The following is a 15,593-nucleotide window of genomic DNA, read 5'->3' on the forward strand; positions in this document are numbered from 1 at the left end:
GACTGAAATAATAATGATACATTTTATTTGCACAGCTTAATAGATTGGTTTCCATCTCAAACTACATTTTAAAACCTCAATGGTGTTTACCGCTCTTACGTGACAGGGAAAGCTGTTCCATAAATATAGAACACTTGTTATTGTTATTGAATGTTATGTTATTTAATTTTTTTACACCTATCAGATACAGCAGATTGTACATTTATAGACATATGTATACAAAGGGGGTCCAGTAGTCAGGGGTTAACTGAAAGAGGCGGGGTTTAAACGCAACTATCCCCTTGGAATTAATGTTCCTAGTGTGTAGAGACGAACATTTAAATGGGTTACAAGGAACTTGATGGATAGAGCTAAACTGGTTTGGTGAACAAAGCTATACTATATTCTTGAATACAAAATATCTGAAAGAAAAAGGCGTTGTAGGCAGCAAGAACCGTGTGTTACAACGCACGTGGACTCGCATATCAGTTGTAATGTAACCAGTTAGTAAGCTACCTTCACAGTCTCGTGCTTGATCGAATGATGTTAAATCTTCGCAATTCTGCTGGTTTGTGATAAATGGTTGGATTAAATAGTGCAACTGGGGACCAACGATGGCCTCTCTTGATGAGATATAGCAACATAAGAACTACAACTGGACTGTTGAGAATTTGCTACTATTTATCCTACTCGTAGCCATGTCTTTGGATGCTGCTGCCAGCTAGCTAACTTAATTTCTCGCAACTAAATAATACCTAAACGCCTAAAATGCCACTGCAAATAGGTGACTTGGTCGACATGCCGGTAGCTAATCACGTGGTTGTTATGGGTGTTACTTGTATGCACACGGGGGTACAACCATAGCTTTAATGTTGCTCCGTATTTATAGTTAATGTTATAGCTAACCAGCTATGATTGTTTTCTTATCTGAATGACCTGGTTTCCATATTATTGAGAAGCGGGTATAGTTAACTAGCTACTCCCACACTGCAATTTGGTCTCGCACTGGCGGCCGCCGAGTTACAGTCCACGCAGGCTAGCTAGCTGAATTTCTACTAGTACTACGTCTACCTGTCAAGGAAAGGAGGCGGTGGCAGCTGTGGTGTACATTTCTGCGTTCTTTATAGAGATCACTGCAGTTCATGTTTCGACAAGAAGTCAGTGTACTATCTTTTATTTCCGTCTTGTTCTTACCTTTTCCAAAACGAGAAGAGGAATATGTCTAGATATAACATTTACAGTCTTTTAGACTGGTTGTATGGAGGCGTGGACCCAAAGTTTGAAGGCAACGGGGGCCCAGAATGTGCCGCCTTTCTTGCACCCCAACAACGTATCGGCGAGAGTTTTATCATGGTTCTGATTTCCATCGTGGAAGTTGTCGTCGCACTGAGAAAAATCAACATTTCTAAAGAACTCAAAGAGATCGCGAAAGATGGTCCAAGGATAAAAGAGGACAGTTTGGGCAAGAACCTGTTGCTGGTTGCTTTGTGTATGACGTTCGGAGTAGAGGTTGGATTCAAATTCGCCAAAAAGACAGTGATATACCTACTGAATCCTTGTCATATTGTGACCATGCTGCAGGTAAGATTGCAAAAGGCTGGGAATACTAGCAACAACCACTTTTTGCAAACATGCATGGTGTTATTCACACAGGGTTTAAACGTATTTTTAAAGGGGCAATTTGCTGTTTCATGCATACATTTTTGCATTTATACATGGATGATATGTACCCATTTGATTCTTGAAGAATGTAACTTCTAAATGACTCATGAGCTAAGTATAACTGTTGTAACCCAGCAGAACCTAAACTATACCCTTGTTTTTCTCCAATGTTTGTAAACAAACACCATCGCCTCCAAACATGGTTAAAACTATAGTTTTTATATCATGGATGGTCAGTCCTTCTTCATCCATAGCGCTGTCTTTAAATTTGAGTGGTTACATTTCTCCAGCCCTATCCCTCAGCTGTTTACCGAAACGGGGGCTTTGCTATTGTTTCAACTGCTGATTGCTCGTTAAAGTTACTTTTGTCTTTTGGGAACTCATATCTCAAATTAAGTGTGAACTTGAGATGGGCCTACAAATTGTTTTAGTGTTGAATGTGCATTGAGCATTTCAGTGTAGAGTAGACCTACCCAATGTACACTGAACAAAAATATAAGCACAACATGTCAAGTGTTGGTCGCATGTTTTATGAGCTGAAGTTAAAGATCCTAGACATTTTAGATGCATACACAACAAGCTTATTTCGGTCAAATTTTGTGCACAAATTTGTTTACATCCCTGTTAGTGAGCATTTCTCCGTTACCAAGATAATCCATCCACCTGACAGGTGTGGAATATCAAGAAGCTGATTAAACAGCATGATCATTACACAGTGCTGGGGAAATAACAGGCAACTCTAAAATGTGCAATATTGTCACACAAGACAATGCCACAGATGTCTCAAGTTTTGAGGGCGCATGCAATTTGCACGCTGACTGCAGTAATTTCCACCAGAGAATTTGGCAGTATGTCCAACTGGCCTCACAACCACAGACCACATGTATGGCATTGTGTGGGCGACCGGCTTGCTGATGTGAATGGAGTGCCTCATGTTGGGGTTATGGTAGGGGCTACAGACAACGAACACAATTACATTTTATCGATGGCAATTTGAATGCGCAGAGATACTGTGACAAGATCCTGAGGCACATTGTTGTGCCATTCATCTGCTGCAATCACCTCATGTTTCAGCATGATGATGCACGGCGCCATGTCTCAAGGATCTGTAAACACTTCCTAGAAACTGAAAATGTCCTAGACGCGTACGAAAGCATGTTCCAGTTCCCGCCAATATCTAGCAACTTTGCACAGCCAATGAAGAGGAGTGGGACAACGATCCACCGGCCACAATCAACAGCCTGATCAACTCTATGCAAAGGAGATGTGTCGAGCTGCGTCAGGAAAATGATGGTCACACCAGATACTGACTGGTTTTCTGATCCACACCCCTACCTTGAAAGGTATCTGTGACCAACAGATGCATATCTGTATTCCTAGTCATGTGAAATCCACAGACTAGGGCCTAATGAATTTATTTAAATTGACAGATTTCCTTATATGAACTGTAACTCAGTAAACTCTTTTAAATTGTTGCACATTTTGTTTTTGTTCAGTATACAAAGATTGTCTCTCCCTGTTCCAGCACATTATGCACTATTTACACAACGGGTGGTTTTAATCCTGAATGCTGATTGGTTAATACCGTATTCCAGCCTTGTCTAATCCACAAATTACCACTGGCTAAATCTATGATGTTAAAATGCCTATTTACTCTGTTCTATCTGACTGCGCAATCCACTGTCTCATCAGCCCAGCCAGGCAATTTATAAACTTAATGTCTAGATGCTTTTTATAGTAGAGATCATCTCATATTTCTTTTAGACTAACATTTTGTTTTCAACAGCGAAGATTTGTGTAAACCTTAGTCTGTCTCTGACATTTGGAACATTGATTCAATATTCAAATTCGATCTCCAGCTGTCCCATAGTAATGAATGAGTCGGGACGAGACAGACAGGCAGGCAGTGTTTCTCAGTGAGTCGAAATCATGAATGAATCAGCTGGCATCATTTTATGGATATATACAATGAAATGTCATTTAAAAAAAGGCCAAACGAAATGAAGTGCAGCTACTGTAGTTTAGTCTTTCCAGCTTCAGTTTGAAGTGATTGTCTTAGCTGTGTTGTTGGCTAGCTCCTCTGAACAAGTGTCCTGACGAATGAGCACATTTTCTATGCCAGGCAAAATCGCGCCTCATTAGCTCATTGTTATGGTTGTATCCAAATAAATGTCACTAGAAAGCTGCATTTGCAAAAGCTGTTACTTTTTTTTTTTTTTTGCCTGCATTTTTTGACGTGACTGTAAGTTAGCCGTAGTTGGCTAGCCAGCAAGCAAGGGATGGCAATGGAACATTTAGAACGAACGACTGGGTCGCGTCCATAGATACAGAACAAAAAGACTGAACGACTGGGTCGCGTCTCTAGCAACCGAACCAATAGAATGAACGGCCAGCCGGCTTGGGTAGAAACCCTAGATTTGTGTCGGGACTATATCTTGTGGAAGGATGAAATGGTATGAATAAATTTAAATAACGTTTTTAATGAAAATATGTCAAACATTATTTTAATATGTTAGGAACCTGTTGTATACAAGTGATAATGCCCCAGAAGCCGGCCTGTGCCAATATATCCTCCAAACACCGGCTTCTCGGGCATTATCACTTAGGTAAGCATGGTATCTGCCTCTCTGTAAAACCGTTCTGTGTAGGTTTACCATCGTGTCCAATAGGTTCACTTTCTACCTTGTGTTTTTACTCTACATCTTATTGTGTACTGATTTCAGGAACATCTTTCATGTGGCTACGGAACCTGCCTTTACTTGCAGTGGCATCCAGAAAGATCATATCACTTATGAAAGCATTAGTGATGGGGGAAATTGAAGTCAAAGTAATGTATTTTATTAGGATGAAACATTCCTTAACCAGTGAAAGCTGCATGCACAATCTGACATGGGAAACCAATTCACTAGCCTCTCCCTGTTCCTTGAGTTATCATGTTGTAGCTTCAACTAAGGGAGTCCTGATGGCGAGGAGGGGACAAGAGAGAAACACATGGTGAAGGAAAGGAATGGAGAGAAACGCTGGCAGGTAGGGGGAATGTATCTTGACTAGCTGCCCACCTAGTACACAATGACGGGTTTGTTGTTCAGTCAGCCTCAGTCTGAACATGAGGTGTGGGCAGTGAGCGTGTCTACTGAGCCAACATTTGGAGAGCACTCAACACAGAGGGTGTTGAGGAGGTGGGGGCTCATCTGTTGTGCATGAGTATCCCCCTCTTCCCAAAGTGGTGTGCTGCGGTGCACTATAGTTGTCTGATCTTATCCCACTCAAATTAACTGTGAGAGGATCATGTTGAATCATGTAAAGGGCAATGTCATCAGTTTCAGATCATTGATCAGAAAAAGGGCATGTTATGATTACAATACGCAGTCATCAAGAAAGTCTGTTTTATTGGGCTCTGAAGCCCAAGGCTATCCAACGTGTAAACGGAAAGAGTGGTTAGAACTTGTTGCTTGGGCTGACCCCATTTAGTCGACTGGTTGATTTGTTTGGTCGATAAGCTGTTCATCGACCAAGATTTCTTTATTCGAGCAGCAGCGAAAATGTAAAAAAATCATGGTGTACAAGACACCTGTCTGATTCGTGCCTGTGAGTGGACTGATCCATTGTGGAGGCTGTTGGGATGACAGTCCATCAGTCTAAGACGTGCTGTTGAAATTGTATATGGTTATTGTATTTATATAATAATATTTAAATTATATATGATTATAATTATATTTTTTAGCATGCGCTTTATCCTGCGTTGGACAGTGGTCGATGTCCGCGGTTCTGAAACGCATACGTGCGCTGTTGAATTGGTGCCTTTTCCTTGACCATGTTGCTATATGCATAATAGCAAAGTTTACAAGCATATTGGTGTTGAGAACAATGGGGCGGGGGCAGCAGCAGAGTTAGGAGACGAGAGAACAGTCCTTGCCTTAATTGTCTAAGAAAAGTGAGAGAGGAAACCTCAACTAAATTAGGCAATTGATTACAGCCCTAACTGGTGAATGTGCCTGGCTTTAGAAATCATCCATATACAGTACCAGTCAAGTTTGGACACACTTACTCATTCCAGGGTTTTTCTTTATTTTTGCTATTTTCTACAATGAAGAATAATATTGAAGACATCAAAAGTATGAAATAACAACATGTAGTAACCAATAAAGTGTTAAACAAATCAAAATATATTTTAGATTTTTCAAAGTAGCCACCTTTTGCCTTGACAGCTTTGCAGACTCTTGGCATTCCCTCAACCAGCTTCATGAGGTAGTCACCTGGAATGCATTTCAATTAACAGGTGTGCCTTCTTAAAAGTCCATTTGTGGAATTTCTTCTTCCTTAATGTGTCATCGCTTGATGGTTTTTGCATCTGCACTTGAAGAAACTTTCAAAGTTTTGTACAGTTTTAAGATTAGAGGCCACTGTGTTCTTGGGGACCTTCAATGCTGCAGAATTATTTGTACCCTTCCCCAGATCTGTGCCTTGACACAATCATGTCTCGGAGCTCTACGGACAATTCCTTCGACCTCATGGCTTGGTTTATGCTCTGACATGAACTGTCAACTGTGGGACCTTTTGAATAGACAGATGTGTGCCTTTCCAAATCATGTCCAATCAAGTTTACAAACACCTCAAGGATGATCAATGGAAATAGGATGCACCTGAGCTCAATTTCCACCTTATTTAAATTTTTTCATAAATTTGCTAACATTTCTAAAAACCTGTTTTCACTTTGTCATTATGGGGTATTGTGTGTAGATTGGATGAGTTTTTATTAAATCCATTTTAGAATAAGGCTAACGTAACAGAATGTGGAAAAAGTCAAGGGGTCTGAATACTTCCCGACTATACTTACATACATGTATGTATGTATGTATGTATATGTATATATGTATGTATGTATGTATGTGTGCACACACACAGTTGAAGTCAGAAGTTTACATACACTTAGGTTGGAGTCATTAACTCGTTTTTCAACCACTACACAAATTTCTTGTTAACAAACTATAGTTTTGGCAAGTCGGTTAGGACATCTACTTTGTGCTTGACACAAGTAATTTTTCCAACAATTGTTTACAGACAGATCATTTCACTTATAATTCACTGTATCACAATTCCAGTGGGTCAAAAGTTAACATACACTAAGTTGACTGTGCATTTAAACAGCTTGGAAAATTCCAGAAAATGTCATGGCTTTAGAAGCTTCTGATGGGCTAATTGACATCATTTGAGTCAATTGGAGGTGTACTTGTGGATGTATTTCAAGGCCTACCTTCAAACTCAGTGCCTCTTTGCTTGACATCATGGGAAAATCAAAAGAAATCAGCCAAGACCTCAGAAAAACAATTGTAGACCTCCACAAGTCTGGTTCATCCTTGGGTGCAATTTCCAAATGCCTGAAGGTACCACATTCATATGTACAAACAATAGTATGCAAGTATAAACACCATGGGACCACGGTGTCATACCGCTCAGGAAGGAGACGCGTTCTGTCTCCTAGAGATGAACGCACTTTGGTGCGAAAAGTGCAAATCAATCCCAGAACAACAGCAAAGGACCTTGTGAAGATGCTGGAGGAAACGGGTACAAAAGTATCTATATCCACAGTAAAACGAGTCCTATATCGACATAACCTGAGAGGCGCTCAGCAAGAAAGAAGCCACTGCTCCAAAACCGCCATAAAAAAGACAGACTACCGTTTGCAACTGCACATGGGGACAAAGATCGTACTTTTTGGAGAAATGTCCTCTGGTCTGATGAAACAAAAATAGAACTGTTTGGCCATAATGACCATCGTTATGTTTGGAGGAAAAAGGGGGAGGCTTGCAAGCCGAAGAACACCATCCCAACCGTGAAGCACGGGGGTGGCAGCATCATGTTGTGAGGGTGCTTGCTGCAGGAGGGACTGTTGCACTTCACAAAATAGATGGCATCATGAGGCAGGAAAATTATGTGGATATATTGAAGCAACATCTCAAGACATCAGTCAGGAAGTTAAAGCTTGGTCGCAAATGGGTCTTCCAAATGGACAATAATCCCAAGCATACTTCCAAAGTTGTGGCAAAATGGCTTGAGGACTTAAGCCCTGACCTCAGTCCTATAGAACATTTGTGGGCAGAACTGAAAAAGCATGGGCGAGCAAGGAGACCTACAAACCTGACTCAGTTACACCAGCTCTGTCAGGAGGAATGGGCCAAAATTCACCCAACTTATTGTGGGAAGCTTGTGGAAGGCTACCAGAAACGTTTGACCCAAGTTAAACTATTTAAAGGCAATGCTACCAAATACTAATTGAGTGTATGTAAACTTCTGACTTGCACAAAGGCGGAGGTAGCGGTCCTGCTGCTGGGTTGTTGCCCTCCTACGGCCTCCTCCACGTCTCCTGATGTACTGGCCTGTCTCCTGGTAGCGCCTCCATGCTCTGGACACTACGCTGACAGGCACAGCAAACCTTCTTGCCATAGCTCGCATTGATGTGCCATCCTGGATGAGCTGCACTACCTGAGCCACTTGTGTGGGTTGTAGACTCCGTCTCATGCTACCACTAGAGTGAAAGCACTGCCAGCATTCAAAAGTGACCAAAACATCAGCCAGGAAGCATAGGAACTGAGAAGTGGTCTGTGGTCCCCACCTGCAGAACCACTCCTTTATTGGGGGTGTCTTGCTAATTGCCTATAATTTCCAACTGTTGTCTATTCCATTTGCACAACAGCATGTGAAATTTATTGTCAATCAGTGTTGCTTCCTAAGTGGACAGTTTGATTTCACAGAAGTGTGATTGACTTGGAGTTACATTGTGTTGTTTAAGTGTTCCCTTTATTTTTTTGAGCAATATATATATATATATATATATATATATATATATATACATACATACATACATACATACATACATACATACATACATACATACATACATACACTGGCTCAGGTAGTGCAGCTCATCCAGGATGGCACATCAATGCGAGCTGTGGCACGAAGGTTTGCTGTGTCTGTCAGCGTAGTGTCCAGAGCATGGAGGCGCTACCAGGAGACAGGCCAGTACATCAGGAGACGTGGAGGAGGCCGTAGGAGGGCAACAACCCAGCAGCAGGACCGCTACCTCCGCCTTTGTGCAAGGAGGAGCAGGAGAAGCACTGCCAGAGCCCTGCAAAATTACCTCTAGCAGGCCACAAATGTGCATGTGTCTGCTCAAACGGTCAGAAACAGACTCCATGAGGGTGGTATGAGGGCCCGACGTCCACAGGTGGGGGTTGTGCTTACAGTCCAACACCGTGCAGGACGTTTGGCATTTGCCAGAGAACACCAAGATTGGCAAATTCGCCACTGGCGCCCTGTGCTCTTCACAGATGAAAGCAGGTTCACACTGAGCACGTGACAGACGTGACAGAGTCTGGAGACGCCGTGGAGAACGTTCTGCTGCCTGCAACATCCTCCAGCATGACCGGTTTGGCGGTGGGTCAGTCATGGTGTGGGGTGGCATTTCTTTGGGGGGCCGCACAGCCCTCCATGTGCTCGCCAGAGGTAGCCTGACTGCCATTAGGTACCGAGATGAGATCCTCAGACCCCTTGTGAGACCATATGCTGGTGCGGTTGGCCCTGGGTTCCTCCTAATGCAAGACAATGCTAGACCTCATGTGGCTGGAGTGTGTCAGTAGTTCCTGCAAGAGGAAGGCATTGATGCTATGGACTGGCCCGCCCGTTCCCCAGACCTGAATCCAATTGAGCACATCTGGACATCATGTCTCGCTCCATCCACCAACGCCAAGTTGCACCACAGACTGTCCAGGAGTTGGCGGATGCTTTAGTCCAGGTCTGGGAGGAGATCCCTCAGGAGACCATCCGCCACCTCATCAGGAGCATGCCCAGGCGTTGTAGGGAGGTCATACAGGCATGTGGAGGCCACACACACTACTGAGCTTCATTTTGACTTGTTTTAAGGACATTACATCAAAGTTGGATCAGCCTGTAGTGTGGTTTTCCACTTTAATTTTGAGTGTGACTCCAAATCCAGACCTCCATGGGTTGATAAATTGGATTTCCATTGATTATTTTTGTGATTTTGTTGTTAGCACATTCAACTATGTAAAGAAAAAAAGTATTTAATAAGATTATTTCTTTCATTCAGATCTAGGATGTGTTGTTTAAGTGTTCCCTTTATTTTTTGAGCAATATATATATATATATATATATATATATATATATATATATATATATATATATATATATATATATATATATATATATATATATATATATATATTCACACACACACACACAGGCTATGTACAGTGCCTTGCAAAAGTATTTACCCCTTTGACATTTTTCCTGTTTTGTTGCCTTAAACGTGGAATTAAAATGGATTTTTGGGGGTTTTGAAGAAACAAACAAGAAATAAGACAAAAAAGCTGAACTTGAGCGTGCATAACTATTCACCCCCCAAGTCAAAAGTTGGATGGGTTCCACTGGTGTACAGCAATCTTTAAGTTAAGTTATACCACAGATTTTCAATTGGATTGAGGTCTGGGCTTTGACTAGGCCATCCCAAGAGATTTAAATGTTTCCCCTTAAACCACTTGAGTGTTGCTTTAGCAGTATGCTTAGGGTCATTGTCCTGCTGGAAGGTGAACCTCCGTCCCAGTCTCAAATCTCTGGAAGACTGAAACCGTTTCCCCTCGAATTTCCCTGTATTTAAAGCCATCCATCATTCCTTCAATTCTGACCAGTTTCCCAGTCCCTGCCGATGGAAAAACATCCCCACAGCATGATGCTGCCACCACCATGCTTCACTGTGGGATGGTGTTCTCGTGGTGATGAGAGGTGTTGGGTTTACGCCAGACATAGCATTTTCCTTGATGGCCAAAAAGCTAAATTTTACTCTCATCTGACCAGATTACCTTCTTCCATATATGGGGAGTCTCCCACCTGCCTTTTGGTGAACATCAAACGTGTTTGCTTATTTTTTTCTTTAAGCAATTTTTCTGGCCACTCTTCCGTAAAGCCCAGCTCTGTGGAGTATATGGCGTAAAGTGGTCCTATGGACAGACACTCCAATCTCCGCTGTGGAGCTTTGCAGCTCCTTCAGGGTTATCTTTGGTCTTTTTGTTGCCTCTCTGGTTGATGCCTTCCTTAGCTGGTCTGTGAGTTTTGGTGGGTGGCCCTCTTGGCAGGTTTGCTCTGGTACCATATTCTTTCAATTTTTTTAATAATGGATTTAATGGTGCTCCGTGGGATGTTCAAAGTTTCAGATTTTTTTATAGCACAACCCTGATCTGTACTTCTCCATAACTTTGTCCCTGACCTGTTTGGAGAGCTCCTTGGTCTTCATGGTGCCGCTTGCTTAGTGGTGTTGCAGACTCTAGGGCCTTTCAGAACAGGTGTGTGTGATATATATATCACACACACCTGAGATCATGTGACACTTAGATTGCACACAGGTGGACTTTATTTAACAAATTATGTGACTTCTGAAGGTAATTGGATGCACCAGATCTTATTTAGGGGCTTCATAGCAAAGGGGGTGAATACATATGCACCCACCACTTTTCAGTTTTTTGTATTTTTGAGAATTTTTTGAAACTAGTTCTTTTTTTTCACTTGACCAATTTTGACTTTTGTGTATGTCCATTACACGAAATCCAAATAAAAATCAATTTAAATTACAGGTTGTAATGCAACAAAATAGGAAAAACGGCAATGGGGTGAATACTTTTGCAGGGCACTGTTCCTCCAGTGTTACATTTTTTAATTTTTTTTAAATAAGCATTTACATCAAGCAAAGTGAGTGCAGCCTAATCTTTTACATTTGTATAATTCTGCATGTATCAATGACCAACAGGTATATCTATGCAATCAGTCACTCTGATGACTGTATATGAAGCACCTTTTCACAGGCTGCCAGCTGTTTGACTTATCTGGCTTGTTTGCACTAGACCAATATTTGTCTGGTAAATAAGGAGTAGTCATAGTTCTGCCCGGCTCCTAGAGACTACTGGGGGATGCCTTTCACTGCCAATTCCACTTACCGTTTACTATTCTGGAAACTCTTTGTATACTGGTCAATGTTAACCAGGGGGTTTAGAGTTACAGGACTGCGCTGTCGCCCCTCATTAGCATATGTCTCGTGTCTGGTCAGTCTGTGGACAAAGATGAGCTGGGATCACAAAATCAACCAAATCTGCTAAAAAGCTTTGCTGTGATTGAAGAAAAATAGTTCAGGTTTAATTATAACATTTTTAGGTTCTTTATCATTTCTACACTTCCTGGTTTTAGTTGTTTAAGTTCAAACAGGAGTATCCCCCCTCCCCGCTATTATTTTTTTTTTTAAATCCTCCGACACCCACGACCCATTCAAAATCTCCTGCGGGGTCGAGACCCACCAGTTGAGAATCTCTGCTATAGAATAGATGCAACAACGACAACTGCGCTTGGCCGGTATAGCGGAGTATTTTGGTAAAAGCCACAATGGTTTTCCAATACCGTTGAAAGAATTTCTTTGAAGTTTTTTAATATATTTGAATTAGGGATGCACAATATATCGGTGAACATATCGGAATCGGCCGACAATAGCTAAAAATGACAACATCGGTATCGGCCCGGTGTCTAGTTTAACACCGATGTGCAAAACCGATGTCAAAGCTGACGTGCATACCTTTTTATAATGTAGGTACATGACATAATGACGCCACGTAAAATGTTGCGCTACACATACAACACAGCATTCCTAACCTAGCCCACAATATCTGCTGTGTGGTTCGAGCAGTCAAGTCGAGCAGTCATTTGTAAGAGTAAGAAAATTTCAGCGAGACAACTCAAAGGCAAAATCCATTCACGCCAAGATAATGGTATTCATTGACCTTGGCAATCAACGGTTCTCTGTCGTGGGTGATGTTGGCTTTCGCTGACTGGTCGAGCACCGGTACACATGTTGCCCTACCAGAATTACACAGTAATAGCTATTAGCTTCATGACATACTATGGAACGCCGTTTGGGTCTGCGTGTCAAAGAAGATGCACGTCAAATAACACTATTTGACGAGTCATAACACTATTTGAAGCGCTAAATAAGCTTTTAATTTGACACGTCAAATAACAGTTCTGTTATAGAATGTTGTGTGTTCTGAATTTGCACGTGCAAGCCAAGCGCCACCACTACTATCAGTATCACTGTCATAGTTGTACAAAAAGTCTGCAAACAAGCACACACCGGCCACGAACGGTGCACTGTCATTGCACCAATGACATAAACAGCGCAATGCATTGCGAAGAGCTGCTGGAAAAACGCACGAAAGTGTTGTTTGAATGAATGCTTACGAGCCTGCTGGTGCCTACCACCGCTCAGTCAGACTGCTCTATCAAATCATAGACTTAATTATAATATAATAAACACACAGAAATCCGAGCCTTAGGTCATTAATATGGTTGAATCCGGAAACTATCATCTCGAAAACAAAACATTTTTTCTTTCAGTGAAATACGGAACCGGTCCGTATTTTATGTAATGGGTGGCATCCCTAAGTCTAAATAGTCCTGTTACATTGCACAACCTTCAATGGTATGTAATAATTACGTAACATTCTGGCCAATTAGTTCGCAACGAGCCAGGCAATGAACGCAAGAGCAGTGACACAATTTCATGTTAGCAGGTAATATTAACTAAATATGCAGGTTTAAAAATATACTTGTGTATTGATTTTAAAGAAAGGCATTGATGTTTATGGTTGGGTACACATTGGTGCAACGACAGTGATTATTTTTATTTTTTTCTCACAAATGCGCTTGTTAAATCATCACCCGTTTGGCAAAGTAGGCTGTGATTCGATGAGAAATTAACAGGCACCGCATCGATTATATGCAACGCAGGACACGTTTGATAAACTAGTAATATCATCAACCATGTGTAGTTAACTAGTGATTATGTTAAGATTGATAGTTTTTTATAAGATGAGTTTAATGCTAACTAGCAACTTACTTTGGCTTCTTGCTGCCCTCGCGTAACAGGTAGTCAGCCTGCCATGCAGGCTCCTCGTGGAGTGCAATGTAAGGCAGGTGGTTAGAGCGTTGGACTAGTAACCAGAAGGTTGCAAAAACGAATCCCCGAATCCCGTAAAACATACGGATACGTAAAAATACGTAAAAAATGTATGAATGCGTAAAATTATGTGACGTGCAGTCATATTCAGGTCATGATTGGTCAACAAGCTTATTTGACACGCAAAGACCCAAACGGCGTTCCATTGTATGAGAAATTCTGGTTGAGAATGAAACAAATGAACAGTGAAACAGCACAGCAAGTAAGTGAAAGAAATGGGTTTGGTTATGTTTTACTGGCAATGGGGACAGCTAAATGCCAACAAAATAACCTTTTCGCGTGTGTGTGTGCGTGCGTAACCTTTTTATTTAGCAAAACAAATTCTTATTTACAATGACGGCCTATCCCGGCCAAACCCGGATGACGCTGGGGCAATTGTGCGCTGCCCTATGGGACTCCCAATCACGTTCGGATGTGATACAGCCTGGATTTGAACCAGGGACTGTAGGGAAACCTCTTGCACTGAGATGCAGTGCCTTAGACCGCTGTGTGTGTGTGTGTGTGTGTGTGTGTGTGTGTGTGTGTGTGTGTGTGTGTGTGTGTGTGTGTGTGTGTGTGTGTGTGTTCACTATTTAATTGTATTAGAATGCTTAAAAGGCCGCAAAAAAAATTATATCGGTTACAGGTATCGTTTTTTGGGGGGGCAAGGAAAATATTGGATATCGGTATCAGCCAAAAAATGAAATATCTGTGCATCACTAATTTTAATATATATTTTTTTAGCTACTTTTTAAGTAAATACCTGTCGTCAACTGGTGCAATACGATAGGAGATAAAGATCACGATTTCAGAGTTAATGTCTAAACTTAAACATTTCAATTTGGAACAACTTCGTCTAATTCTGATGTGATACTGTTAAAGCTTGTTGGAACATTGAACGTTTCAAGTTCAGTCGCAAAATCCATCAAGCGCTATGATGCAACTGGCTCTCATGAGGACCGCCACAGGAAAGGAAGACCCAGAGTTACCCCTGCTGCAGAGGATAAGTACATTAGAGTTACCAGCCTCAGAAATTGCTGCCCAAATAAATGCTTCACAGAGTTCAAGTAACAGACACATCTGAACATCAACTGTTCAGAGGAGACTGCGTGAATCAGGCCTTCATGGTCAAATTGCTGCAAATAAACCACTACAAAAGGACACCAATAAGAAGAGAATTGCTTGGGCCAAGAAACACAAGCAATTAACACTAGACTGGTGAAAATCTGTCCTTTTGGTCTGATGAGTCCAACTGAGATTTTTGGTTCCGACTACCGTGTCTTTGAGATGCAGAGTAGGTGATCTCTGCACGTGTGGTTCCTACCGTGAAGCATGGAGGAGGTGGTGTGGGGGTGCTTTGCTGTTGACACTGTCAGTGATTTATTTAGAATTCAAGGCACACTTAACCAGCATGGCTACCACAGCGTTCTGCAGCGATATGCCATCCCATCTGGTTTGCGCTATCATTTGTTTTTCAACAGGACAATGACCCAACACACTACCAACACGCTATTTGACCAAGAAGGAGAGTGAATTGCTGCATCTGATGACTTGGCCTCCACAATCCCCCGACCTCAACCCAATTTGAGATGGTTTGGGATGATCTTTCTTTTTTAATTGACCTTTTATTTAACTAGGCAAGTCAGTTATGAACAAATTCTTATTTATAATGAAGGCCTAGGAACGGTGGGTTAACTGCCTTGTTCAGGGGCAGAATGACAGATTTTTACCTTGTCAGCTCTGGGATTTGATCTAGCAACCTTTCGGTTACTGGCCCAACGCTCTAAACTCTAGGCTACCTGCCTCCCCGAGTTGGACCGCATATGTGGGAACTCCTTCAAGACAGTTGGAAAAGCATTCCAGGTGAAGCTGGTTGAGAGAATGCCAAGAGTGTGCAAAG

At 41.8% G+C, this 15,593-nt stretch overlaps 1 protein-coding gene across 2 annotated transcripts in view; it reads left to right on the plus strand.

The window, feature by feature from the left end:
• The first annotated feature begins 251 nt into the window (after positions 1 to 251).
• The window catches only part of LOC106563513 (transmembrane protein 164), a 48,028-nt gene continuing 32,686 nt past the window's right edge, over positions 252 to 15,593 (plus strand). The window contains exon 1 of one of the 2 annotated variants that reach the window (XR_006757678.2): positions 252 to 1,560. Coding sequence is in view for 1 of the 2 variants with exons in the window: in XM_014129166.3 (XP_013984641.1) it covers positions 1,198 to 1,560 (363 nt within the window). In the remaining variant the exon portion in view is untranslated. The remainder of the gene's footprint in view (positions 1,561 to 15,593) is intronic. The other variant, XM_014129166.3, reaches the window with a different exon arrangement.

The sequence above is a fragment of the Salmo salar genome, chromosome 11 (genome assembly GCF_965601325.2).
Source record: "Salmo salar chromosome 11, fSalSal1, whole genome shotgun sequence".
In the NCBI taxonomy this organism is placed as follows: domain Eukaryota; kingdom Metazoa; phylum Chordata; class Actinopteri; order Salmoniformes; family Salmonidae; genus Salmo; species Salmo salar.